The sequence below is a fragment of the Ursus maritimus genome, unplaced genomic scaffold, assembly GCF_017311325.1.
Source record: "Ursus maritimus isolate PB19 unplaced genomic scaffold, ASM1731132v1 scaffold_35, whole genome shotgun sequence".
Taxonomy (NCBI): domain Eukaryota; kingdom Metazoa; phylum Chordata; class Mammalia; order Carnivora; family Ursidae; genus Ursus; species Ursus maritimus.
The window spans coordinates 1712652-1738820 of NW_024426119.1; the positions used below are offsets into that span (position 1 = coordinate 1712652).

A 26169-nucleotide genomic window follows, 5' to 3' on the forward strand; every position below is an offset into this window, starting at 1 on the left:
TCTGCCCTCTGGAAACTATCATTCCATCTCTTTCCTTTCCCTTCTAGCTTCTTAGAAGAGGAGTTTTGTTTATTCTTACTTCTTTTTTGTTGGCACACACTGCCTTCTTCCTGTATCAGTAAGGGTAAAGCCTCAGCTGCCATAGCAAAGGCCAAAATAACAGTGGCTTCAACAAGAAAAACTTATTTTCCTTTTGCATAAAAAACGTGAAAACAAGCACTCCTCCTCCATCTCTTTCATTTGCTCCTCATTTTCTTCTATTCCTCAAGAGCGAAGCTTTTCCGAGGTCCAGATGTCAGTGCTCCTCTTTTCTGCTCAGCACCCCCTCCCTAGCTAGTCCCATCTATTTTCATAGCTTCCCCTGCCGGCTCTGCCAGCCCCTCCCAGGTCTTCCTCCCCAGACCCAAACTCTTGAGTTCCAAGTCTTAGACCCAAATCTCCGGCTGCACAGGAACCATTCCTGCAGGGTGCCCAGCCTCGATTTGCAGTTCAGTTAAGTCCCCGTTGGAATGTCTTCTGTCTCACCTGAGGCCTGCTCCTGTCAGGTTCCCAACACTTTGGTCAGCATCACTGTCCTCCTCCTAGCAGCCAAAGGCAGGCTGAACTCCTGATTGATCCTCAACTCCACGAGATCATTTCCCACCTGCTGCTGACCTCTCCGTTTTGCCTCCTCAGTGGTTATTCTTCTGCATCTTGTTTTCACACTGGCTCTGCCTTCGTTCAGGACCTCAGCTCTCACCTGGATTATTGGAACACCCTTCTGTTCTCTCTGCATGTGTGTTTTCCATTTCCTCTCTAATGTCCCTTAATATTGTATCCAGTTCTCGTCTTAAAACAGAAGTTAGATTACATCTATTTCTTTAAACATATTCTGTGGTTTTCTGTTACTGACAAAATAAAGAAAAGAGAGTTGAGCATGGTTGGCGCTTATAGTCATGAACTCATCGTGTCCTTACAACAGCCCTGAGAAGAGGGTGTATTGCTATTCCATGGAGAAGCCCGGAAGAGAGTAGATCAATTGCCAGTATCACAGTTTCACTAGGAGGCAACAGAATGGGGATAAAAGATAGAGGTCTTCTTTGACACTAAGCTTAAGCTCTTTTTAAAAAAAAGATTTATTGATTGATTTGAGAGAGAGAGTGAGCATGCATGGGGGGAGGGGCAGAAGGAGAGGGAGAGAGAGACCCTCAAGCAGACTCCCCACTGAGTGTGCAGCCCAATGTGGGGCTCAGTCTCAAGGCCCTGAGATCATGACCTGAGCCAAAATCAAGAGTCAGACGCTCCACTGATGGAGCCACCCAGGCACCCCAAGCTTGAGCTCTTTCAAGTATTCCATATTCTCTCCCAAATTAGAGTATGAGCCTTCAACCACTTGCCCTTAAATTACTTCCCAGCCTCATTTCCTATAGCCTCATCCTGCCTGTCCTCACCCCAATGACTCACTGTTTCTCACACATGCACATTCTTGCCTTGTGTTCTCATTGGATAATTTCTTTACACTGTATTGTCCCCGGTTATTTTGTATTGGTCACAATGTAATCATTTGGGTTTTTTGTGTTTTTGTTTTTGTTTTTTTAAGATTTTATTTATTTGACAGAGAGAGACACAGCGAGAGAGGGAACACAAGCAGGGGCAGAGGGAGAGGAAGAGGCAGGCTTCCTGCTGAGCAGGGAGCCCGATGTGGGGCTCGATCCCAGGACCCTGGGATCATGACCTGAGCCGAAGGCAGACACTTAATGACTGAGCCACCCAGGCGCCCCCACAATGTAATCATTTGTTAATGACTGCCTCCAAAACCAGCTTCTCTAGAAATTTTCTGAAATACCCCTAAGTAGAAAAACTACTTCTTCCTCTCGTCTCTGACCCCATGTTTTTTTGTTTTGTTTTTTAACATCCTTTAGAACTTAATTCATTTCAACTTGTTATTTTAGCAGTTTATGTGTCTTTTCCCATCTCTAGGACGTAAACCCATTCTTTGTGTATGTTCTATGGTTCATTCTCCTGCACAGAGCCTAATAATTGTTTATTGGCCTAGAAGGGACTTCGCCACATTGTACAACATGATAGTAGGTGGGCATTGAAGATCTGGGGTGGTGTAAGAATTTGGGGGAGGAAGTCCTCCCAAAGAAATGTGGAGGTTAGGGAGGACTTTAGGAAGATGTCAGGACCACACTGAGCAGAAAATTGTAGAGGGGATTTGGAAGCCAGTGGAAGAATGTTGGAGATCAGCTGCTCCTAAGTCTGCTAGGTCTTTCAGATCACCTGGAGAGCTTGGCGAAAAAGCAAATGGATCTTCTGCATCAGAATCCCAGTGGGGTGGAACCCAGCAATCTGCAGTTTTAGTGAGCTCCCCAAAGTGAGGGCAGAGCAGGAACTCATTCTGTATTTGGTTGTCTCAATAAATGCCTTGGCTTCACCCATCCCTTGCTTAACTATATGCAGTGAGCTTTGAAAGTGGGAGAGAGGACTGCTCCCTTACTATGTTCTGTGTTGGTTTTTACTATGTTCAGCCAAGTCTAGGAACTGCTAGACTTAGGTGATCTTGAAGGTGTATTTCAACCCTGATATCCTGTGATGTTAGGTAGGAAATGAGCTGAGCATTGACAGAGCAGATGAATTAAGCTGCTTAGAGAGGAAAGGGGTAAGGACATTCTTGGAATCACGTGGCAAAGGCCTGGACCTGGGAGTCGTAGGGCCCATTTTGGAGGAATCACACAGCGTGATTTCTGGGACCAGCCTAGGTGCCGTCTTTTCTGCATGTCCTTCTCTGGGTACTCAGTCCACATCTGTCTCTCATTGTACAGATTCACAGCATGTAATCAGCTTGATTTAAACACGTACTTCTAAAATATCTATTATGTCTTTAATGCTATACAAGTTATGAGACCCTGTTCTGAAAGGGTTTAATCTACTCACATACTGCCTCCTGCATGAAGTATTCCCCAATCTCTGTGAGTTATCTTTTCGCCACAACTCTGAGGGGTTAGCTTCCCTTCGGTTTTGGCATTCGTGATTTCTTTTTCACTCATTTAGTTACAGACATTTTTCTCCCTTGAATGAATCGTGAGCCCTAGAAAACAAGGGCAATGTCTCATACTTGTTTTCTCTCTTGCATCTTGTATTTCCTTATACATACTAGGTGCTCAATTAATATTTGTTAAATAAACGATCCCTGTGTTTTCTTTGCCACGTTGAAATTGATTACAGGATTTGCTGTCTGCTAGTGATAGATGAGACTTCTTATTTATTTGGATTTTGGTACTAGAATTCCCCCAAATATATCCCATATGGGTTGCTTAGGCCCAAGCATCTAAAATCTTAATAGCTTTGTTAAAGAGGATAGACATGTTCAGAACAAGAAAGATTAGTCAATGGGGTAAAACAATCACCTTCTCTGTTCTTGACTATATTACTTTCAATTTATCTTAAAAAAAAAAAATAGAAAAAACAAGGAAGTGAAGATCCTTGGGGTTCATGGCTGTGCCAAGCCTCCAACCTTTTCGGAGCTCAAATAAGAACATGAGAGAGCATCTGTCCGCACTCTACTTCCTTGGCTTGGCGGACAGCAATGGAAACCCACAGTAAGTCTCCTTCATTCAGCTAGAATGTATCTAAATTGCTTATCTGTGGGACTCCTGACAGCTCTTTCCTTGGGCAGAGACTAGATGGAATAGGGGCCTGCCTGGGTAGTATGATTTGAGGGGTGCCAGAAAGGCTACCCTGCTCCACAGTCTCCCTGTTTCCTCACCCTTTTTGTTGCAGTCACCCTGAAACCGTGCGAACAGACTCTGATCGGTTCTAGGTTTTGGTGAGACTTGCTAGGTGGTGTAGTTTCCAAAACCAAAAAGTGGAGCTTGGCTTCTGCAAGCACATGCATGTCTTCATTATCAGGATTGGAAAGATCTTCCAAAGACTAGCTGTGCGTTGCAATTAAACCTGCAGATTAATGACACGGGGCCGGCTTCGGTTTGCAAGCTGTCTCCCAGACGCCCCTCCCAGAACAAGGAAACACAGTGCTGTTACCTTTCACTCTGCACCTACGTGGCTGGGGCAGCTCAGGGTGCTTCGTCTACCAAGTGCAGAGTGATTGGCTTTAACTGCTCATGCATTCCAGGGTAAGTCCAGGGACCCCCCCCACCACTACACTTCCACTCCCCTGTGGCCTGGGGGAGAAGCTCTGCAAAACGGAAGAGGCCTTCGTTCTGCAATTAATCATTTGAAGTCAAAGTATGTTTGGGTACTACAGGGGATAGCCCACAAGCACTATGAAGTGGCTGATTGCGTAGCTGCTGAAATTCGGTCTCGAAGAGCACTTCCTTCATTGTAAATAGAAAAATATCTTAGGAATGAGGTAGGGAAAAATTGTCAAACTTAGGAAGGAGAAGTGATGGGCTAATTTATCACAGGATAACTTTTAGAGACTAGATTCTGATGCGTAAGGAGCTTTTAAGTCAAGCTCTTTTAAGTCTTTTAAGTCAAGGACCTGTATAACTTTCTTGCTGGTCTGTCTTACCATGGCCACTGATGAGACTGACCTGGGGAGCCTGGGGTGTGAAGGGTTAGTCGTTGTCGAGCGTCAGACTCTGAAGAGAGAACGAGCGTCGAGAAGTGTGTGTCTGTCCAAGTATATAGGCCTGTCAGCCTGCCTCAGATAAATGATTTTGGGGTTACCCACTATTTCATACTATCGATTGCTCTCTTCTCTTTTGTTTTCTTACCCTTTGGAAACATTCCCCATGCACTAGTCAGTGGTGTTTTCATCAGCTGCTGCTGTGAGGAAGAAATTTCCCTTTACATGAGGAGTTAATGAGTTTGGTCTTGGCATTGCTGTTTTTTACTTCAAGGGTGAAGAGTGACTTTACTTAGTTCATTGACTTTCATAAATTTATCCATGTGTGATAGTTACACCAAGAATTCAATAATACCTCGTGAGGGAGTATTATCAAAGCGGACAGAAATGAGGGAGCTTTCCACAGCCCCTGGCAGGTCTCCACGATTACACTTTCTTATTTAGAACCAAAGCTGGTCATTAGCCCCCTTTCCCCTGGTTGTTGAGACACAAACTGTGGACAGTGCTTTTTAGAGACTTGAGGAATATCAGAATATCAAGAGACCTGTGCAAACTCCACAGAGTACCCAGAGCCTGACTGCTGGTGTCCAGGCTATTAGGCAGTGACTGGAAGGCTAGCCTGATAGCTGTGTCCTTCTAAAAGCACATCAAAAACAACCCGTGATGTTAATGCTGTCTATCTTGCAGGAAATCCTAATGAGGAAAATACCAAGATACCACCTTCTCCATCCAAAGTGCCACAAACCCTGTGGTATTGAGCTTGCTTAAGCAACAAAGCCACTTCCACACCTCCCCAAAGACCGTGTAGTGTTCTTTGTTCCTTGGCCTGTGCCGCTTTGTTCAAGGCTGCAAGGAGGTCATGGCACAGGAGTGAATCGCCAGTTGGTATTTCATCTTTGCAGCTTCTTATACCCTTTCCCTGGCTTTTTCTCCTAAAGGGAGACCATACAAATATCATCACTTGCTTATAGAAGAAGCTGTTCCTAATAATGATTGGTAAAGCCAACCTACACTGGGTAGCCAGACTGGCAAGTGATTTATTTTACAAGTGTGATCTCCAGCGGGCGCCAACACCTCCCTTCTCCATCCCACAAAAACTTCATCCACCATTCAGAGGGCCCTAGGCCAGAACTTACTAGGCCATTGACAAAGGCCTGTTTTTCTCATGTTCCTTTGTTGATCATGTCCTTTTGTGTAATTCAGAGTAGCCACCCAAAAGAAGAGTTCTTGTACTTGTTAGAAAGATTCTGCTTCACATGACCTTAAATTTTAGGTTAAGTCTAGTGAGATAGTGGTTTGAACCTTCAGCTTTTATCAATCCAGCTTTTACGGAACTCAAGCATTCCCTATGCCATGCTGACTTCGAGTCCCATTTCTATACACGTTGGTGCACGGAGCCTGCCTTGTCCCCCTTCAGGACTATTTTGACCTTCTGTCATTAGTGATGAGTGATATTAAGTCTTCCTTAAACAGGTTCACATTACAGCTGGTCAGATTTTGTGCTTTTACCAACATGAATTTCATGAACTGTATTCCCTGCAGTGCCTCCTTTTTCTTTCCCTTTATCCACCTGTGCTTCTGACGCCATTGACTTTGAATGCCTTCAGTGAAGGCGTGGGCTTGCATGCAGTGATTGATGTTTTAGGTCACACCGGATGGCTAACAGGGCTTCCTCTTTGAAGCTAGTGTCACTACAGGCAAAGATTCTACTTCTGTACTCCTGAAGTCACTTCCTTGGGCCTGTAATCTACACGACAAAAGCCAGTGACGTATTAATAAGTATGTCCCGGTAATATTACTAGATTATATATTTTCCACTTGCTGAGATGAATTGGTCACTGTCATTTAAGAGAACTTCTAACAAATATCACCAATAGTTACTTAAAACAGAATGATATTTTGTGGGGTCATTTACGCTTTTGTTTTCATTTTTTAAAAGACTTTCTATTTTTAGTGCAGTTTTAGATTTACAGCAAAATTGAGAGGTACTGAGATTTTCCACATACTCCTTGTCCCTACCCAGGCATAGTCTCCCCCATTATCAACATCGCTCATCAGAATAGTGCTTTTTATTTTTTTAACCAAGGATTGCCTGTTGTAATCCAAAAGGAATCACAGATACCAGTCAAATCATGTAAATGTTAACCTGTATTTAAGCAAAGTCATCAATTTTTAAGACTTTATTTTTTAGAACACTTTTATATCCACAGCAAAATTGGCAGTACAGAGATTTCCCATAATCCCCCTGCACCCTCACATGCCCAGCCTCTCCCATTATCAACGTTCCTTACCAGAGGGTCCATTTGTTACAACTGATGAACCTATACTGACACATTATAATCACGCAAAGTCCGTTGTTCACTGTAGGACTCACTGTTGGTGTACTTTCTATGGATTTGGATAAATGTATAATGACACATATCCTTCATTATCATATCATGCAGAGTATTCTTACTGCCCTAAAAATCTGTGCCCCATCTATTCACCCTTCCCCCCATCCTCCGCCCCAAACCCTGGCAACCACCGATCCATTTACTATTTCCAAAGTTTTACTTTTCAAGAACATTTACCCATTTTTTTTAAAGATTTATTTATTTGAGGGGGGGGGGGGACAGCATGAGTGAGAGGGGCAGAGAGAAAGGGAGAGAGAATCTCAAACAGACTCCGCACTTAGCATAGAGCCCAAGGCAGGGCTGGATCCCACGACGCTGAGATCATGACCTCAGCTGAAGTCAAGAGTTGAATGCTTAACCGACTTCACCACCCAGATGCCCCAACATTTACTCATTTTTAAACACAAAAATTAACCCCATTGTTTAGAGTACAGACCACAACCTGAGCCATGATTTGAGATGTTATATCCAGATACCAGTTAATTGCCTGCATAACTTTTTTCATTAAAAATATGGCCTAACCCAGGGCGCTGGGGGGCTCAGTCAGTTGGATGTCTGCCTGCGGCTCAGGTCATGATCCCAGGACCCTGGGACTGACCCCCAGTCGGGCTTCCTGCTCAGCGGGAGTGTCTGCTTCTCCCTCTCACCCCTGCTCATGCTCTCTCTCACTCTCGAAACAATAAAATCTTAAAAAAATATATATGACCTAACCCAAAAAACAAATAATCCAGTTTTTAAAAAAAGGGCAGAAGACATGAATGGACATTTTCTTAAGACATACAGACGGCTAAGAGGCAAAAAAGATGCTCAACATCACTCGGCATCAGGGAAATACAAATCAAAACCACAATGAGAGACCACCTCACACCTGTCAGAAGGGCTAACATTAACAACACAGGAAACAGCAAGTTTTGGTGAGAGTGAGGAGGAAGGGGAGGCCTCTTGCACTGTTGGTGGGAATGCAAACTGGGGCAGCCACTCTGGAAAACAGTATGGAGGGTCCTCAAAAAGTTAAAAATGAAACTTCCCTACTATCCATCAATTGCACTACTAGGTATTTACCCAAAGGATACAAAAATAATGATTCAAAGGAATACATGCACCCCAATGTTTATAACAGCATTATCAACAATAGGCAAATTATGAAAAGAGCCCAAATGTCCAATGACTGATGAATGGATAAAGTGGAATATTACTCAGCCATAAAAAAGAATGACATCTGCCATTTGCAATGATGTGGATGGAGCTAGAGAGTATTATGCTAAGCAAAATAAGTCAGCCAGAGAAAGACAAGCACCATATGATTTCACTTACATGTGGAATTTAAGAAACAAAACAAATGAACATGGGAAAAAAGAGAGGCAAACCAAAAAACAGTCTCTTAACGATAGAGAACAAACTGATGATTACCAGAGGGGAGGTGGGTGGGGGATGGGTTAAATAGGTGATGGGGATTAAGAGGGGCAGTTGTGATGAGCACTGGGTGTTGTAAGTGATGAATCATTAAATTCTATACCTGAAACTATAAAACAAAATGATAAAATCATCTTTCAAGTAATATATATATGTATATATATACATATCTCCTAGCCTCATACTTATTCAAAAGTTAATGGGTTGACAGTCTTTTTATAATTCAGACAGTTATTTGGAATGGAAAGAAAGGGAAAGAGCAGATGACAAAAACAAAAAACAAACAAAAAAACACCAAAATAATAAAACATTAATTGTAGTCACAGAATTAAACTGGGAGGAACATTAGGCAGAGTGTAATTAGATGGATCCATTTCATTTTCATTCTGGCTTTAAAGGCAAAGAAAACCAACAGAAATTGGAGAGTAGGGGCGCCTGGGTGGCACAGCGGTTAAGCATCTGCCTTGGGCTCAGGGCGTGATCCCGGCGTTATGGGATCGAGCCCCACATCAGGCTCCTCCGCTGGGAGCCTGCTTCTTCCTCTCCCACTCCCCCTGCTTGTGTTCCCTCTCTTGCTGGCTGTCTCTATCTCTGTCAAATAAATAAAAAAAATCTTTAAAAAAAAAAAAAAGAAATTGGAGAGTAGACTAGAACTGAAATCAGGAAGATCAAGCAAAATTCAAAGCGTGACCTTTAAAAAAACGAACCGTAATGAACTGTGAGGTAACCCTACCTTTATGAGAAAGAAGTCAGTGGGTGGCCCAGTGGGCTCTTATTTTTCCCCACATTTCAGCTTATCTGGATCCTTCCCCACAGTTCTTGTCTGCGAGTATTTGTCAGCTACTGTTAATCGCACCGCCTTAGAACATATCTGGAAAGTAACAAGCAGAGGAGAGTGGTAGGATGGCCACGTTTCAATTTTTAAAGATTTGGTACTTTATTAGAGCCCCAAAGCTGGAATCTGGTGGCTACGGCTGTCATAAGAATGGTCCTTCTAAAGGGCATCGTCCTCTTAATCTGTTGTCCAGCTCCAGCTTCTCTTTAGGGAGAAGACTTCTGTTGGCTCATTCTCCCGGAGAGGAAGGTTGTTTATTTTTTTTCTCTTTCCCCCTCGAGGCTTTGATGGGTTCCACTGAAGTCCATACACTGGGGGTCTTCTAATTTTTTTAGACGGAGCTCTTTTTGTCCAGTTAAAAACATACATGAAACCCCAGTGTACAAAACAGGAAAAATGAAGCTTTTCTAGCTGAGGCACGGTTTACAGATGTCGGGATCTAGAAGATCCCCTAAGTCTTCCTCCTCTCCCTGAGGCATCTTTGCTGAATGTTAAGGCTCTTCGGCAGATAGTTTGAAAACGCTGCTCTAGAGTATTGGTTTTCCCATCGTGACGAGGAGTACAAAACAGCCCACCTCCTGGATATCACGCTTAGCTCTTGATCGGCTGGTGTGCTCAACTCCTACGGTCATAAAGGAAAGCACTTCTGTTATCATAAACTGCATTATGATTTCAATATTTTCTGCCTTGTATACTGTTAACCAATGGAATGCTGATGTCAAAAGAGTAAAGACATTGTCCTTCAGTTTCATCAATGGCTGGGTCCTGACGTGGTTTGATTTAGCTGTGGGCGTATAAACCAGCCTATAGAAAGCTGGACGTATACCCAGTTTTAAACTCTCCCAGGAAATGAGTTTGCAACAGTGGGGAACCCAAGCCTGTGAATGGGAAGGCATGTCACTCTCTGTATTGCACTTAGCTGCCTTGTGACCCCAGATCTCTGACAGGTGAAGGAAAAAAAAAAAAAGTATGATTTTGTAGATTATCCATCTCCTTTCAGTGATAGGAGGGAATGATATTCTGTGACACTTGTACATTCTAAGCAGAAGCAGACTTCCCTCCCCAGATAGTTCTAATATGAAACCAAGATTGCAGATCGCATCTATAAAGTAAGGACTTAGCAGGAACCTCAGAAGACATGGCTCCCAGTCCCAGCTCATACTTGCATCTTTCCCCAGTAGTTTTTGGCAGCATTTGAAATTTACCAGGACCCTCAATAACTCCTTACGGATTCATTATAATGAGAAAGTAGAAAAGATAGGGGTTTCAATAGCCAATTTTACTGAGGCATTTATGAATCGAGCATAGTTATTTTCTTTCTCTAACTTCTTTGTCTGATTTTTTCCCCTGTATTTCAGATTTTTTTTTTTTTTTTGGAGGGGGTGCCATGGAACTTTGAAATCAAGTCTAGGTATTTGCCTGTGGGTAATCATGAACAACTGTGTGTGATTTTCTAGAGTAAATATTTAGACCAGAAACAAAAATAGAACCAACATCTAGGCCAGAACCAAAAACCAGTCCATACACAATGGAGCCAAGGGGGGAGATGGAGCAAGTAGGTGGCTAGCAACTATCTAACCAGTTCTTTTTAACTAAAGCAGAAAAGCTCTTACCTCCTAAGTGAGAGAAGCAAATTCCAGACTCAGAGAAAGTTGTATTAACCTCTCTGAGCCTCAGTCTTCTTTTGGGTGATGTCATGTGGATACTTTTAGGAATCCCGGAATGTATACATAAGTTGACATGTATAAATATTTAGCACATTTGGGTGGCCTTGAACACCCTTTCTTTTTGCTTATTCAGGACTCAATCAGCTCATCAGCAACTAGAACTAGATTTTCCAACATTTTTACTCCACCCCCCCAAAGAATAAATGTAAAAGCTAATTATTCTACAACTCTGGGTATTTACTAAACATTTAGACTTGTTTAAGGTGGAGAAGGGGGAGCTACCAATACCAATCATTTGTCACGTAGAGATTTGCTAACAACTGTCTTGTGCATGGCACAGCGCTTGATGTCAGAACAGGGAGGAGACCGAGATACGCACAAAGCATGACCATCGTCCTCAAGTGGTTCCCGTGGTTTAAGGGAAATCAGACACCTATACCGTCCTAAGATGAAAAGTCCTCAAGTGCCTGAAGAGAGACGCAAAGTGCTCTTTCACTTGAGAAAAGGGCAATTACTTCTGGCTGAGAGAGATGAAGGAAGCTTTCATGACTTTGGCACTTAAGCTGAGAGCAGAAGAATGGGAAGAATTTGAACTCATGGAAATGAGTAAGAAAGTCTCATCGAGGGACCAGTAAGAGCAACATGCTGAGGGGAGAAAAGCTTGGGGCAAGGAGCGAGTAGTTTGCCTGGGGCCAGGAGCGCATGAGGGAGGGGAAGGAACGGGTATTTGAGAAGTGGTCCTATAGGATATGTTCTGCGCTGTTGTCAGCAGCGGTGTTAAGCAGGTGTGGCATTATTCCCGCTTTTAACAGAGTTGAGGCTCAGAGGGTTAAGTGATTTGTCCAAGGACAATATAAAACCAGATCCATGTCTGAAAACGTAAGATAGACAAGTAAACTAGGTTTGGGGGGGGGGAACCTCTGACTGCCAGGGTAGGGAATTTGAATCCTATACGGTCGTTCTGGGGTTAGCAAATTATGGCCTGTGGGCCAAATTTGGCACACTACCAGTTTTCGTAAGAAAGGTTTGTGAGGACACAGCATTGCACCGCTGTTCATTCGTGTGTTTTTTTCATGGTTCCTTCCACACTACAACACAGAGCCGAGTATTCGCAGAGATCATCTAACCCCAAAGGGGAGAGGGAATGAGGGGTTGCGCAAAATGGGTGAAGGGGACAGAGAGATACAGGTTTCCAGTTTTGAAGTGAATAGGTCACAGGAATAAAAGGCACAGCATAAGGAATATAGTCGATGCTTCGTGAGAGTGTCCTTTGGTGACAGATGGTAGCTACGCTTGCCGGGAGCACAGTACAATTTATAGAGATGTTGAAACGCTGTTTTACACCTGAAATTCGTGTAGCATAATAAAAATTTTAAAAAATAAGATAATAAATAATTTTAAAATAATAAAATAAAAATATTTAGGAAAAAACTACAGAAAATCAGTACTAATTCCCATTCACAGCCTTTCAGCTGTTGTGAAAGGATCTGACTGGTCTGCATTAGTTTCCAGTTTAGAGATCAACCTTAAAACTGGATGGCCTCTACTTTTAAGACAATATACCCTTAAAATCAACAGCTTGATGATATTTATAGATCTTAAATATATAGTCTATATAGCCCAAATGATCTATATTGAAATTGTCTGGGATATAGCTGCAATTCAGATATTAAAGAAAAATCAAGTAAATTGTCCTACAAAAACAAAACAAAACAACAACAACCACACTTAAAATATTTACTGTCCGGCCCATTGCAGAAACCCTTTGTTAACCCCAGCTCTAGCTGATGGAGAATCACTGAAAGTTTTCTAGAAGGGAAGTGGCCTTCTCAGGGTCATGCATTACTGATTGAGAGTCCACTCCTCAGTGGAATGGACAGAAGGAACTAGGTTGATTAGAAGACTATTTCAGTGGTCCGGGCTCTCACCCCTTCACTCCCGGACTGTCACACTAGCCTTCCAGCAAGTCTCCCAGCCAAAACTTCGAAGCTTCGAGAGTACAGGCAGGCAGCAACGATGAGGGAAGTGCCCTGGGTGTGAGAAAGCCATCTGTGCGGACAAGCTGATCGATGGCCCCGCCTGACCCCCAGGACTGCCGGACGCCAGGGAGGGGCGGGAGGTGCCACAAACAGAGGCCGCCCTGCAGAAATGTCACTCCATGTCACCGTCCCTTCCGTTGGCGTGAGAGAGGTCAGAACGCCGACTTCTTATGTGAAGTCTGCGTGTCCAAATGTCAGCAACTGAATTCAAACCTACTTAAGCCTCCTGCGGCTGACTGAAAACGGCGCCTAGATTGATTTAAGCCCTCTGCTTTGCAGTCTCTGCCCACATAATTTCCAAAACCGCGATTTGCAGTCCATTTCGTAGCCTCCACAGTAGCAGCTCCTGCAGCTTCTTCAGTAGGAATATGACACTGTGTCCACAGGTGTTCGAGACCGTCTGAAAGACAGACGGACTGACGCACCAGGTCAAAGCAGCTTTAAAGACCTACCTAGATGCTCTGCTGTCCCAGTGTACGTAACGTGGCCAGATTGTCGGTATTGAAGTGCTTATTTCTCATCAGAGGGGTGATGCAAGAGCAGCTGGCAAACACCTGGCCCTCTAAAAGTGAAGTGGGCTTTAGCGTCAAGGACATGTAAGCAAATCTGGTGAGAATTTGCAGGCTGACGTCTTGCAAGATCATTCTTAAGCATTGGCGAAGTTCTTTTCAGGTGAGAAGAAGGGGCTTTCTATTTCAGTGGGCCTTAATGGACTTGAGTATTTTCCCCTAATCTTTCTTGCTGCTGGAGCTTTTATAGTTGAGAGATTAATCACTTAGTCATGCAATTATTTGGTATTTATTGGTCACTTACTATACGCCAGACACGTGCAAAATGCTGAGGAAAGACAGGCAGTGACATCCAATTGGAGCTTTAGAGAGGCTTTAGAGAAGCTCCAGTCCAGTGTAAAAGGAGGAGAGGGGGGCATGAAAATGATCACAGCACAGTGAGATGAGGGATCCCTCGAGGGGAGGTACCAACTCTCTCCGACCATATTCACCTTTCTTTATGTAATAATGTGCCCTGGAAAAAAAGTTGAAAAATATTCCACTTTGTTAATAAAATGACTTTACATGTCCTAGAAAGTCTTAGGCAGGACCAGCTACTTAATTTGTGGAGCCCCTTGTTGAAAAGCTCAGAATTTCAAGCCAGTGACAGCAGAGCGTCGAACCAGGTGGCCCCATGTCACTGCACAGGTTGCAATGCCTGTGACATCTCGTGGGCTCAGCATTCTCAAGAAAATCAAATCAAGGGAGCAGTATTTGGGGAAAGTAAAGAATTTTTCCCCCAGTTTTGTCCTATGGGTTTCCATTCATTTATGGCACGTATATGAGTGCCAGGTACCACATCAAGGGCTAGGGGTGTCGCAGTAAAATATGGCTACCATCTCTACCCTCGTGTACCTGCAACCCTGCTGAGAGCTTTGCCTGTGATAATTTTCATTATCTGGCCCAACTATGTCCTGGCATATTAGTTAATCTCAGAAAAATATTAAACTTCCCAGCGAGCCTAACTTTACGTTTTTAAATATATAGTAAGTTGAAAATACAATTTTTGAATGTATCTTTCCATAAGGAACAAATATTTTGGTGATCAGAAAAAGAAAGTTAATATGAAAAAACATGCTTACTCAGAAGTTCAATAATATTTAAAATTTAAGTGTTATCTGTATTTATTACCTCCAGGGAGTTTAAAGAAGAGAAATGAGAGGGAACAGGTGCAGCCTTTGTCTTGAAGTCTTGACCCAGGCACACCTTGTTTTATTGTGCTATTCTTTATTGCACCTCACAGACACTGGGTTTTTACAAATCGAGGGCCTGTGACAACCCCGCATCATGATAGCAAGTCTATGGGCGCCATTTTTCCAACAGCATTGGCTCACCTCACGTCTCTGTGTCATATGTTGGTAATTCTCCATTTCAGAATTTTCATTTCTATTGTATTTGTTGTGGTGATCTGTGATCGGTGATCTGTGATCAGTGATCTTGGATGTTACTGTTGTGACTGTTCTGGGTGCCATAGGCCACGCCCATATTAGATGGTGAACTTAATAAACGTTGTGTGTATTCTGACTACTCCACCAAACAGCCGTTCCCCCATCGCCCTCTTTCTCCTCAGGTCTGCCTATTCCCTGAGACACAATATTGAAAGTAGGCTAATTAATAACCTTACAATGGCCTCTAGGTGTTCAAGTGAAAGGAAGAGTCACACACACATCTCTCACTTTAAATCAAAAGCTAGAAATGATTAAGCTTAGGGAAGAGGGCATGTCAAAAGCCAAGATAGGCCAACAGCTAGGCCTCTTGCACCAAACAGCCAAGCTGTGAATTCAAAGGAAAAGTTCTTGAAGGAAATTAAAAATGCCACTCCAGTGAACACATGAAAGATAAGAAAGTGAAATAACCTTATTGCCGATACAAAGAAAGTCGGAGTGGTCTAGACAGAAGATCAAACCATTCCCAGCATTCCCTAAGTCAAAGCCTAATCCAGGGCAAGATCCTAACTCTCTTCAATTCTATGAGGGCAGAAGAAAAGTTGGAAGGTAGGAAAGGTTGGTTCATGATGTTTCAGGAAGGAAACCATCTCCATAACATAAAAGTACAAGGCAAAGCAGCAAGTGCTGATACGCAAGGTATAGCATGTTGTCCAGAAGAGCCAACTAAGAGCATTAATAAAGGTGGCTCCACTAAACAACAAATTGCCAGTGTAGATAAAGCAGTCTTCTGCTGGAAAAACATGCCATGGAGGACTTTCATAGCTTGAGAGGCAAGGTCAATGCCTGGCCTCAAAGCATCAAAGGAGATACTGACTCTCTCGTTAGGGGCTAATGCTGCTCGTGACTTTAAGTTAAAGCCAGTGTTCACTTAACATTCTGAAAACCCTAGGACTTTTAAGAATTATGCTGTATGGGGGCGCCTGGGTGGCACAGCGGTTAAGCATCTGCCTTTGGCTCAGGGCATGATCCCAGCGTTGTGGGATCGAGCCCCATATCAGGCTCCTCCGCTAAGAGCCTGCTTCTTCCTCTCCCACTCCCCTGCTGTGTTCCCTCTCTCGCTGGCTGTCTCTATCTCTGTCAAATAAATAAATAAAATCTTAAAAAAAAAAAAAAAGAATTACGCTATGTGTACTCTACCTGTACTCTATAAACGGAACAACAATGCCTTGATGATGGCACATCCGTTTACAACATGGTTTACTGAATATTTTATGCCTGCTGTTGAGCACTGTTCAGAAAAAAGATTCCTTTCAAAATATGACTGCTCATTGACAATGCACCTGGTCACCCGAGAACTCTTTTGGAGATGTGCGACAAGGTGAATGTTGGTTTTCACGCCTGCTAACACGGTATCCATCCTGCAGCCCATGAATCAAGGAGTAATTTTGATTTTTAAGTCTTGTTAGTTAAGAAATACATTTCATAAGACTATAACTGCCATAAAGAGTGATTCCTCTGATGGATCTGGGCAAAGTGAGTTGAAAACCTTCTGGAAATTCACCATTCTAGATGCCATGAAGAACATATGTGGTTCATGAGAAGAGGGGGGAATATCAATATAAACAGGAGTTTGGAAGAAGTTAATTCCAACCCTCATGACTTTGAGGGTTCAAGACTTCAGTGGAGGAAATAAGTGCAGATGTGGTGGAAAGAGCAAGAGAACAAGAATTAGAAGTGGAGCCTGAAGATGGGAGTGAATTGCCACAATCTTATGATAAAGTTATAATGGATGGGGAATTGCTTCTTACCGATGAGCAAAGAATGTGTTTTTTGAGATGGAATCTACTCTTGGAGAGAATTATGTGAAGATTGTTGACATGACAACTAAGGATTTAGAGAATTACATAACCTTAGTTGATAAAACAGCATCAGGGTTTGGGAGGATTGACTTTAATTTTGAAGGAAATTCTAGTGTGGGTAAAATGCTGTCAGAAAGCATCTCATGCTGCAGAGAAACTATGCACGAAAGGAAGAGTCAACTGATGTGCCAGATTTTACTGTTGTCATATTTAAGAAATTGCCACAGCCACCCCAGCCCTCAGTGGCCACCACCCTGGTCAGTCAGTGGCCATCGACATCAAGGCAAGACCCTCCACCAGCACAAAGATTACAACTCGCTGAAAGCTCAGATGATGCTTAGCATGTTTTAGCAATAAGGTATTTTTTAAATAAGGTCATGTACCTTTTCTAGACATAACATTATTACTCAATAGACTACAATATAGTGTAAATATAACTTTTATATGCACTGCGAAACCAAAAAATTCATTTGACTCTCTTTCTTGCAATAGTGGCTTTATTGCAGTGGTCTGGAGCTAAACCCACAGTGTCTCCAAGGTAGGACTGTAGCTTCTCTTGTTTTCTTTGGTTGAGAAGTTTTTGCCATACCTACACCAAAGTTCAGCTTCTAGATATGACTTTTAGAATCTGTGTTCGGATCTGAAAAATTAAAATTAAAGTGAATTCTTTGGTTTGCTTTCAGGACATATCTTGATGGTATTCCTGTGACATAGTACTTTGCTAGCAGCACCACTTACTTCTTTGTACTCAAGAAACTCTTGTCATGCATTCTTTTTTTTTTTTTTTAAAGATTTTATTTATTCATTCGACAGAGAGAGAGACGGCCAGCGAGAGAGGGAACACAAGCAGGGGGAGTGGGAGAGGAAGAAGCAGGCTCCCAATGGAAGAGCCTGACGTGGGGCTCGATCCCAGAACGCGGGGATCACGCCCTGAGCCGAAGGCAGACGCTTAATGCCTGAGCCACCCAGGCGCCCCTTGTCATGCATTCTTAAGGAGATCCTTTACCTCTGTGTTTGAAGATTCCATAACGGTTACCCCTTATTGACTACTTGCTATACACCTGGCATACTAACTGCTTTGCCTATATGAATTCATTTCATCTTCACAGTAATACCATGTGGTTGACATTAACCTCCATTTTATAGATAAGGAAACTGAAATTTAGAAATGTTAAGTTGCTCCAAGTCTTCTAATAACTGGCGAGAGTCAGAATCAAGTCTCGCTGATGCCGAAGCTCGGCACCACCAAACTGCGCCTTCTCCGCACCCGTTGTGACTTCTCAGAGCACCCTGTGAAAGGGAGATGATAAAATGGAAGGAGAATGTTTGAAGAAGAGCAGGGTGGAGTCACTGGGATCCGAGTTGTCCTGGCAAGTCTGGTGTGTCTGTGACTGCCTGTAGACTGCAGAGCCATCACTGACCAGTAGCGAAAGGTTTGCTGTGGGGACAGGACCTCAGGTTGGCTCTCCTCTCCTCTGCCTCCACATCCCCAACCACTGGCATCACTCTGACATGCTGAGAACATGGCGCGTGGCTCCAGGGCTGCCGAGGGATGTGGGAACTGGGGAAAGGCAGTGCTGAGCAGGAACATGGTCAAAGACCAACTCCAAAACAAGAGACCAGAATTCTCAGGGGAAAAGGAACTACTAAAACAAAAGATGACCCCCACCAAAAGCTCCCTGAAAGCTAGGGAGCCTGGGGGGCAATAGTAACTCCAAACCATTTCATTGGAATTGGGATTAAACAGTCACTGATAGGGGTGCTCTTTGAAAACACATCTTGCTGGAAAGAAGCCAGGAAGAGGCGATTCTGCAAACTGTGACCTTGTCTGCAGCGCCCTCATCTTGGTTTGCAAATCCCTTCATAGTCAGAGGGTCCGATGTAGTCTGACCTGGATTTGATCCTTTGGGTGCATTCTCTTCTTGTGTGGGTATAGTCATAGTTACTGCTGTAAGCAGAAATGTTTAGAAACATTCAGTGGTGTATACACTCAGACTTACGTCAGTGTTGAGAAGCGCCCATTCTCCAGGCAGCTCCGAAGATGTATTTCTTAGGTTATAGAAATCATTACTCATCTGTGTCTCATTTTTATTTCTTTTCTGATACACAAGTCAGGACGTTGAATTCGTTGTAAATTACTTGTGCATGCGGGCAGGGAGATTGGATTACTAAACATGCATTTTAAGTAAATTGTGTAAAATTAGCTAAGTGAAGAAGTAAGGCACTCAACTACTTCTTCGATATTGAGCAAGTATATCATTGATATTGAGCAAAAGATTTTCATCTGAGACCCTGAAGCAAAAGCGTGTTTGTTTTTTTTTTAAATGTCTGGGTTTCTGGATCTTTATTTAATACTTAAAAAGTATTTTTGAAAAAAAACTGAAAATAAAGAAAAATACAAAGGATAATATAACACATCCATATTTCCACCACTTAGAATTAACTTTTAACATTTTGCTACATATTAGTTTTATAATAAAAAAACAAACTTTTATTATAGATAAAAGTAAAGTTCTGACAATGTCATTCTCTTCTTCCATTTTTCTAGTGATAAGCTCTATCATGAAACTAGTGAGTATCTTTCCAGTCCCTATGTGAATATAGGTAGGTGTTGCTAGGTGTGTTTATACACACACACGCACGTCCATGGACAGTATTGTTGTGTGACTGCTATTTCTATATGTACCACGTGCACAGTTACAACAGTAGGAAGCCTACAGTGAGCGATTACACTGCCTGAGCTGCACAGAGACGGTCCCAGTCCTTCCAGTGACCCTGTGGAGCAGCACTAGTATCATTAGAGGTGACTTGCCCAGGGTCACACAGCCCATAAGTGGTGGGGCTAAGAATTATCTTAACAATAAAATCCGTCAGGCTCTGGAGCCCGAGCTCTTGACCATCATGCTAGATGGCTCCTTAAGTACACCACTCTGCAGAATTCTTCACTCTCTCAGTACCATGTTTCTGTTTTCTTTTTTTTAAGATTTTATTTATTTATTTGACAGAGAGAGAGACAGCCAGCGAGAGAGGGAACACAAGCAGGGGGAGTGGGAGAGGAAGAAGCAGGCTCATAGCGGAGGAGCCTGATGTGGGGCTCGATCCCAGAACGCCGGGATCACGCCCTGAGCCGAAGGCAGACGCTTAACCGCTGTGCCACCCAGGCGCCCCTCAGTACCATGTTTCTGACACCTGTAATTGTTGAGTTTGTAAATCTAGTTCATATCTTCTCACAGTTATACAATTTCCATTAAATGAGTATAGTATGTAAAGCAGCATTGTAAGGCGGTTAGGACCTGTAAAATAGCAATATCGAAACTTTCCATCTCATCAGGCCAGGTGAGAATTAAATGGTTAAATTCAAATCAAGCAGATAGAACACTACCTGACACTGAGTAAGCACCCAATAAATGTTAGCTGGTATTATTTGCTATTATCGTCGATCCATTATTCTAAGGATCGTAATCATTAGATTGTTTCCAATTTTTCATATTGCATATATTGCCCCGGAGAAAGCCGTGTGTCAACATACGTAGGTTTCTTTGGGTTTCTCCCTGGAAGAGGAACTGATGGCTCATAGGGTGTACATGTTCTGTTTCCCCTGATATTGCCAAAGCCAGCTCTGCAGATCTACACTCCTCCCTAATGAACTGTTTGGCGGTTCCCACTTCCCCGTATCCTCAATAAGAGTTGATATTGTCTAACTATTGGCTGTGCAAATATGATGCTATAATTCATACACTATGAAGTTGGCCCTTTGAAAGAGTGCAATTCAGTGGTTTGTAGTGTATTCGCCAGGACGTGCCACCATCATCTCTACCTAATTCTAGGAGAAACCCCTTTACCCATTAGCAGTCTTCCCCCCTCCCCCCAACGCAACCCCTGGTTGTTCATCTAGGTTCAATCTCTATAGATTTGCCTACTCTGGACATTTCCTATAAATCCAATCTTATGTGGATTTTTGAGGCTCTTCCATGCTGTAGCATGCATCAGCACTTCATTCCTTTTTCATGGCCTAGTAGTATTCCACTGTGTGGATAGACCACATTTTGTTTATCCATTTCTGTTGTTTCTTCTCTTGGCGGTTATGAATAATGTTGCTATAAACATTCATATTAAAATTTTTATATGAACATATATTTTCATTTTCTTGGGTATGCATATATATTTATACACCTGGCCACGGAATTGCTGAGTCATATGATACCTGAGCTTAACATTTTGAGACACTGCCAAAGTGACTACACCATTTTATAATCCCCTCAGCAATGTCTGAGGGTTCTAATTTCATCCACAGCTGTACCGACACCACTTGTTACTATCTTTCTTTTTCATTCCAGCCATCCTAGTAAAGCGTTATGTTGTGGCTTTGATTAGCATTGCCGTGATGACTAATGATGTTGAGCATCTTTTCATGGGCTTATTAGCATTTTGTATGTCATCTTTGGCCTATTTTTTTCATTGGGTAGTTTGTCTTTTTATTTGAGTTACTAGAGTTCTTCATATATTCTGAATTTAAGTCCCATATCGAGAATATGATTTACAAAGATTGTCTTCCATCTTGTGGGTTGTCTTTTCACTTTCTTGATATGAATCGGTATACTTTAATATTTGTAGTTTTCGTATGTTTCCTCAAAACATCAGTTTGCAAAATTGTCTCTGTATTATCTGCTGAGTGCATCACAAGCCAGAGAGCCTTGAAGTGTTCCCTGAGAGTAAGGTGAGCCCACCTAGCATTCCATAGATCAGAAGAAGCTCCTGCATTTGTCCCCTGAGGTCATAGGTGAGCCCCTCAGCCAGCGAAGGAAATTCAATTTTGATAACCTAGAAAACATGCCTTCACACCTGATTAGAGTTCAAATCTGAGCATTTAAAGGCAGTGAGAACCCATTCCTTATATTTCTATAAGGATAGAAACTATAACTATATATATATATATATAGTTGGTTAATTCAAAAGCATTTGGATACTGTTTAACCTGGCCTCTCTCTCTCTCTCTCTCCCCTCCCCACTCCCTGTTTTGATTTCAGATTGAAAATGGCTCAGGAATCAGTCAGCAAGCTGACATCAGAGAAGAAAGTGGAGACAAAGAAAATCAATCCCACGGCCAGTCTGGTGAGACGCATGTTTCAACATAACCTCAAGACTTTTCATTATAACTGAGGTGCATCCGGGAGTGTGTCTGAATTTAAAGGATAAAACTGAGAGGAATGAGTAGTATCCAGATTCTCAGTTCCCATCCCAGAATAGCCTAGGTAAGAAGGGAGTGAGGCACAAAACACGACTTCCCGTGTTCCTCCGGATCATTTCCTGATCAAGCAAACTGAGTCACTTGCCATGTCGCACCTTTCCACACCCCAGGCAGACATCCCCTTATCTCCAAGCACCTTTCTCCCAAAATAGTTGAGCATTTAAGAAAGGGGTTGAGATTATACTCTTTAGATAATTGGAGAAACCACGATACAGAAAGATACACCCTACCTAGGATCACTTCACAGATGAGTAACAGACACCAGACCCAGACTTTGGGTCCCCTGACGTCTCTCCGCGAGCTAGAAACTTGGAGGCTAGTCGGTCTTCCCAGCTGTGAGGGGAGGTTGTCCTCCACAGTCCCATTTGGGAAGGTTCACAGTGAAGCTCTACCGATACATTAGAGACAATAGAGTAGCTACATGGTGAGCAGCCCAAGGTGTTGGGGTTCAAATCCCAGCTTAGCCACTTACTAGTCGTAAAACCTTTGTGAAATGATTTTGCTTCTTTTTGGAAAAGAGAGAAAGAATACTACCTTCGCTTTAGGATTATTTTGAGGAAATGGAGAGACCTAGAAACTGTCCAGTGTATCATAAGAGCTTAAAAATGTTAGCTGTTTTTCCTGTTATTACAAATTTTGGCAGCATTAGTTGTCCCTGCCCTGGAGGACAGCAGTGAGTGGTAAGCGGGAGTATCGCTCTTCTCAGGTCAGTTTGCAGACCCCACCTCCCCTGTGCCCCGGTGTCCCACAGCTACTTCTTTTTATCCTTTTGAGTTACAAGAACCGTTGGCCAGCTCCTTGAATCTTCTTGACCATCTAAGTGAAGTTTTTTAAGTCGTGAAGTGAGATTTTTTTCTGTTGCTTGGTTAGGGTGTCTCTCGCTCATAACAGCCCCATCAGCAGCTAAACAAATGTTGAGTGTGACGTGGAGAAGTCGGCGTCCTGCGGCTTGAGCAGGAAAAGCTGCTCCTGGCTGAATGGACACATCCTCTGTGCCCCTTTGGTGGTGTGTCCAGTACATTCACTTACACGATCTTTGGTGGCAATGGGTTCAACCCTGGCTTTTGTCTTCCTCCTTGGTCAGCCTACACACCTTTCCCCAGCCCCTATCCTAACTTGTACAGCCAAATCTTATTTCCAGGGGTGCAGAATGAATTCAGCCCTGGAGACAAAGGGGAACAGTGGGTTTCTGTGGCATGTTTTTGGAGGTGTCCTCCTCTGTGAGCTAGCTCCCGGGTGCCATCCTCAACTTGCTAGGGTTGTTTCTTTCGTTGTTGTTTATTTGGGTGGGAATTCGGGAAGATCTCATAAACTGATTGCTGATTCAGATTCACAAGTCAGAGATGGGATCCAGACTGGGGATGGGTGTTTAGAGATCACCAGCTTGAGTTTATATGTCGGCCACTTTAGTAACTCAGCGTATCACATCTCATAGATCACAAGCAGCTGAGGATCTGTTCACAGGGGGCCTCTCCGTGCAAGGAAGGATACCTCTTCCATTTCTTTCTTAGCCTTTTATTTGCCCCCCCCCAAAGAGCAGATACACCCATTCTCGCTATACTTAATATTTTATTTCTCTAAAGTCCTAGAAACTTTAGGTGAGGATCCATGTTTCCGTTTTTTATTCTTATCTGTATTTATATCTTGCCAGCCGACTTCCATGTCATTTGTCTTTAGAAGGCTGCCCTGGGGGCAGGAAGCTCAGGGAGAGCAGAGCAGAACATTCATGGCAAAATGGGAGTTTCCTCCATGGAGCATGGATTAAATCTGCTCCTCTTCCGTTTTCTATAGGCTTTGTTCAGTTCCACCATCTTGACCATATGCAGATGTATGCAGCTTGGAAACAGTGATTTTTCCTATCTAGACTCCCCAGAAACTATTTCTTAAGCATTCCCTAATTCCATTAATAGATTGAGCGTGGGGGTAGGAGGAGTCTTTGAGTAACGCTGCAAAGTTAGGACCTTTGTCACAGAGGAAGAGAACAGACTAACCTCGCATGGTAAAGGTCAGTCTTTTAGATGGGTATCATTGATTGATTAGCTGGTCATTCGTGGTTTGCTTTTGGAAAGTAAGGGGAATAGTTTGGGAGGAGCAGGCGACAGCATTTCAGGAAAGGATAGAGTTACTCTCATTTCTAGGGCATGGAGTACAACTCTATTCATCATTCTAGACCAAAACTTTTTTTTTAAGATTTTATTTATTATTTATTTGACAGAGAGAGAGCCAGCGAGAGAGGGAACACAAGCAGGGGGAGTGGGAGAGGAAGAAACAGGCTCCCAGCGGAGGAGCCTGATGTGGGGCTCGATCCCAGGACTCTGGGTTCACGCCCTGAGCCGAAGGCAGATGCTTAACGACTGAGCCACCCAGGTGCCCCTCTAGACCAAAACTTTGAGAAATGAATCAAAGTTTGAGAAAGATGAAAATTTAGAAAAAAGAATGATAATAAACTCCTATTTTTTCCTCAAACAACAGAAAGAAAGACTGCGTCAGAAGGAAGCCAGCGTGACCACTAACTAATACAGAGCCATGTGAGAATGACGGCAGCAAGATGCATTTTCTTGCATCATCCTTTGCAACACTAGTGCTGCAGGAAGTTCTTGAAAGATACGTCACCAAACGTTTGTTTTGCTCATCTCTTTGTGAGGTCATTCCAGTGAGCACCCCGTGCCTTCTTAAGGGAGTCCCTTGTTAAGCCACAGGAACAATGAGAAACTGTTTAAGGGAACATTGCAGGAATATTTAATTATTGTTTCTTGTAGAGGTCCAAAGTCATACCATTACAAGACCAGAAGAAATACCAAGATTTTCCAAATGTCTTTAAAAGTGGAGATTTCAAGCTTTCTAATCCAAGCTTGTGACAGAAGAAGAGAAGGTTTTTTTATGACAATTGCCTTGAGAGGATTCGAGCCTTGATCTTTACACACTGCTGGTGTGACTATTGATCTTAATTTTGATCCTGTTGCAGCAAGATCCTACAGCATCTTTCTCACCAAAAATGTCGAAACTTACCCAAACTATTTTTTAAGACACCCAAGACTATGTATTTTCCAGATGAGAGAAATGGTAATTTTGTTGTCGTTGTTGTTCATCTAATGGAAAGGACAGAAAATGGAACTATACGTGGGTAGAGAGGGAGTTAAATAGCCATAAACTTCATCCTGGAGAAGAAATTACTGTACAGGGAGTTGACATCAGCTATTAAGCAAGACCCATTCATTTGTTTTTATGTGAGTTCATTGTGGTTTCCTTGCCCAGCAGAAATTCGTACCCTTATTCCTGGAAGAAACAGTGATACCCAAGCCAGCACAGGCATGGAGGTCAAAGTACCTGCTTGGGCAAGTGACCCAGTCCCAGCACATTTCACATTTCACACTGTCCATGAATGGGTGAAGCCGTGTTGGCATTCAGCCGAGCCCTGCGTCATGTTCTGGGACTGTGTGTGTCTGTACCACTCCCACCAACCTCAAGAAGCAGTTTCCAGACAGGGGAGCAAATGCTACTCGCAGCCTTTCATCACGACCTTGACTGACAGACATGTGACCTAGGATGAAGCAGGAGTCTTTGATGTTGAAAAAATTAAGAGCATTAAAAAGGTTCTTTACATCAAAACAAAAAGAAGGTGATTACGTTAATATTAAGCTTTGAGTGGAATATCATGGACGGGCAGCTTCTCCTGACCCTGGGAGTCCATATGAGCGCTGCCCCTTGAATCACGAGGGAAAACACCTTGAACCTCTCCCCCGACATTTTTTTCCTTAAGTCACCTCTCTTCGAATCTATCTTGTGAGAGGAAAAGAGAAAGGACTGGGGGTGAATTGAGAATAGGATCAAAGACTATCCATTTTCGACCTTGAAGGGAAAGAGGTCCAAGCCTTCTCCAGTTGGTGGTCGACAGTGTAGAGGTGGGTGAGAACCTTAAAACCCTTCCTGATTGGGCTGCCATGTGCAGCCTTGCCCCTGACCCCAGCCTCTTCCCAGAACCTCTCAATTTGCCAGGTACCTGAGTGTCCCCCCAGGACTGCCTGCCAATCATCAGGCCCCTCAGTGACTCCCTAATACAGTCAGCTAATTAAAGCAGCACTGTATCCTAATATAACGCAGTCAGGATCAAATCAAATCACAGAAGCCATATTTGTGCAGGTGCTAACCACCTTCTCTAATAATTCAAAAGAAAGGAATATGGTAGCATGATTGGGTCTTTTTTTTTTT

General features: G+C 43.0%; 1 protein-coding gene across 2 annotated transcripts in view; it reads left to right on the forward strand.

Moving 5' to 3' along the window:
* FMN1 (formin 1) overlaps positions 1-25706 on the forward strand; it is a 372175-nt gene extending 346469 nt beyond the window's left edge. The window contains exons 17-18 of one of the 2 annotated variants that reach the window (XM_040620429.1): positions 21740-21824; positions 24433-25706. In XM_040620429.1, coding sequence (XP_040476363.1) covers positions 21740-21824; positions 24433-24477 — 130 coding nt within the window. In that variant the 3' untranslated portion in view covers positions 24478-25706. The remainder of the gene's footprint in view (positions 1-21739; positions 21825-24432) is intronic. The other variant, XM_008702285.2, reaches the window with a different exon arrangement.
* Positions 25707-26169: the final 463 nt, after the last annotated feature.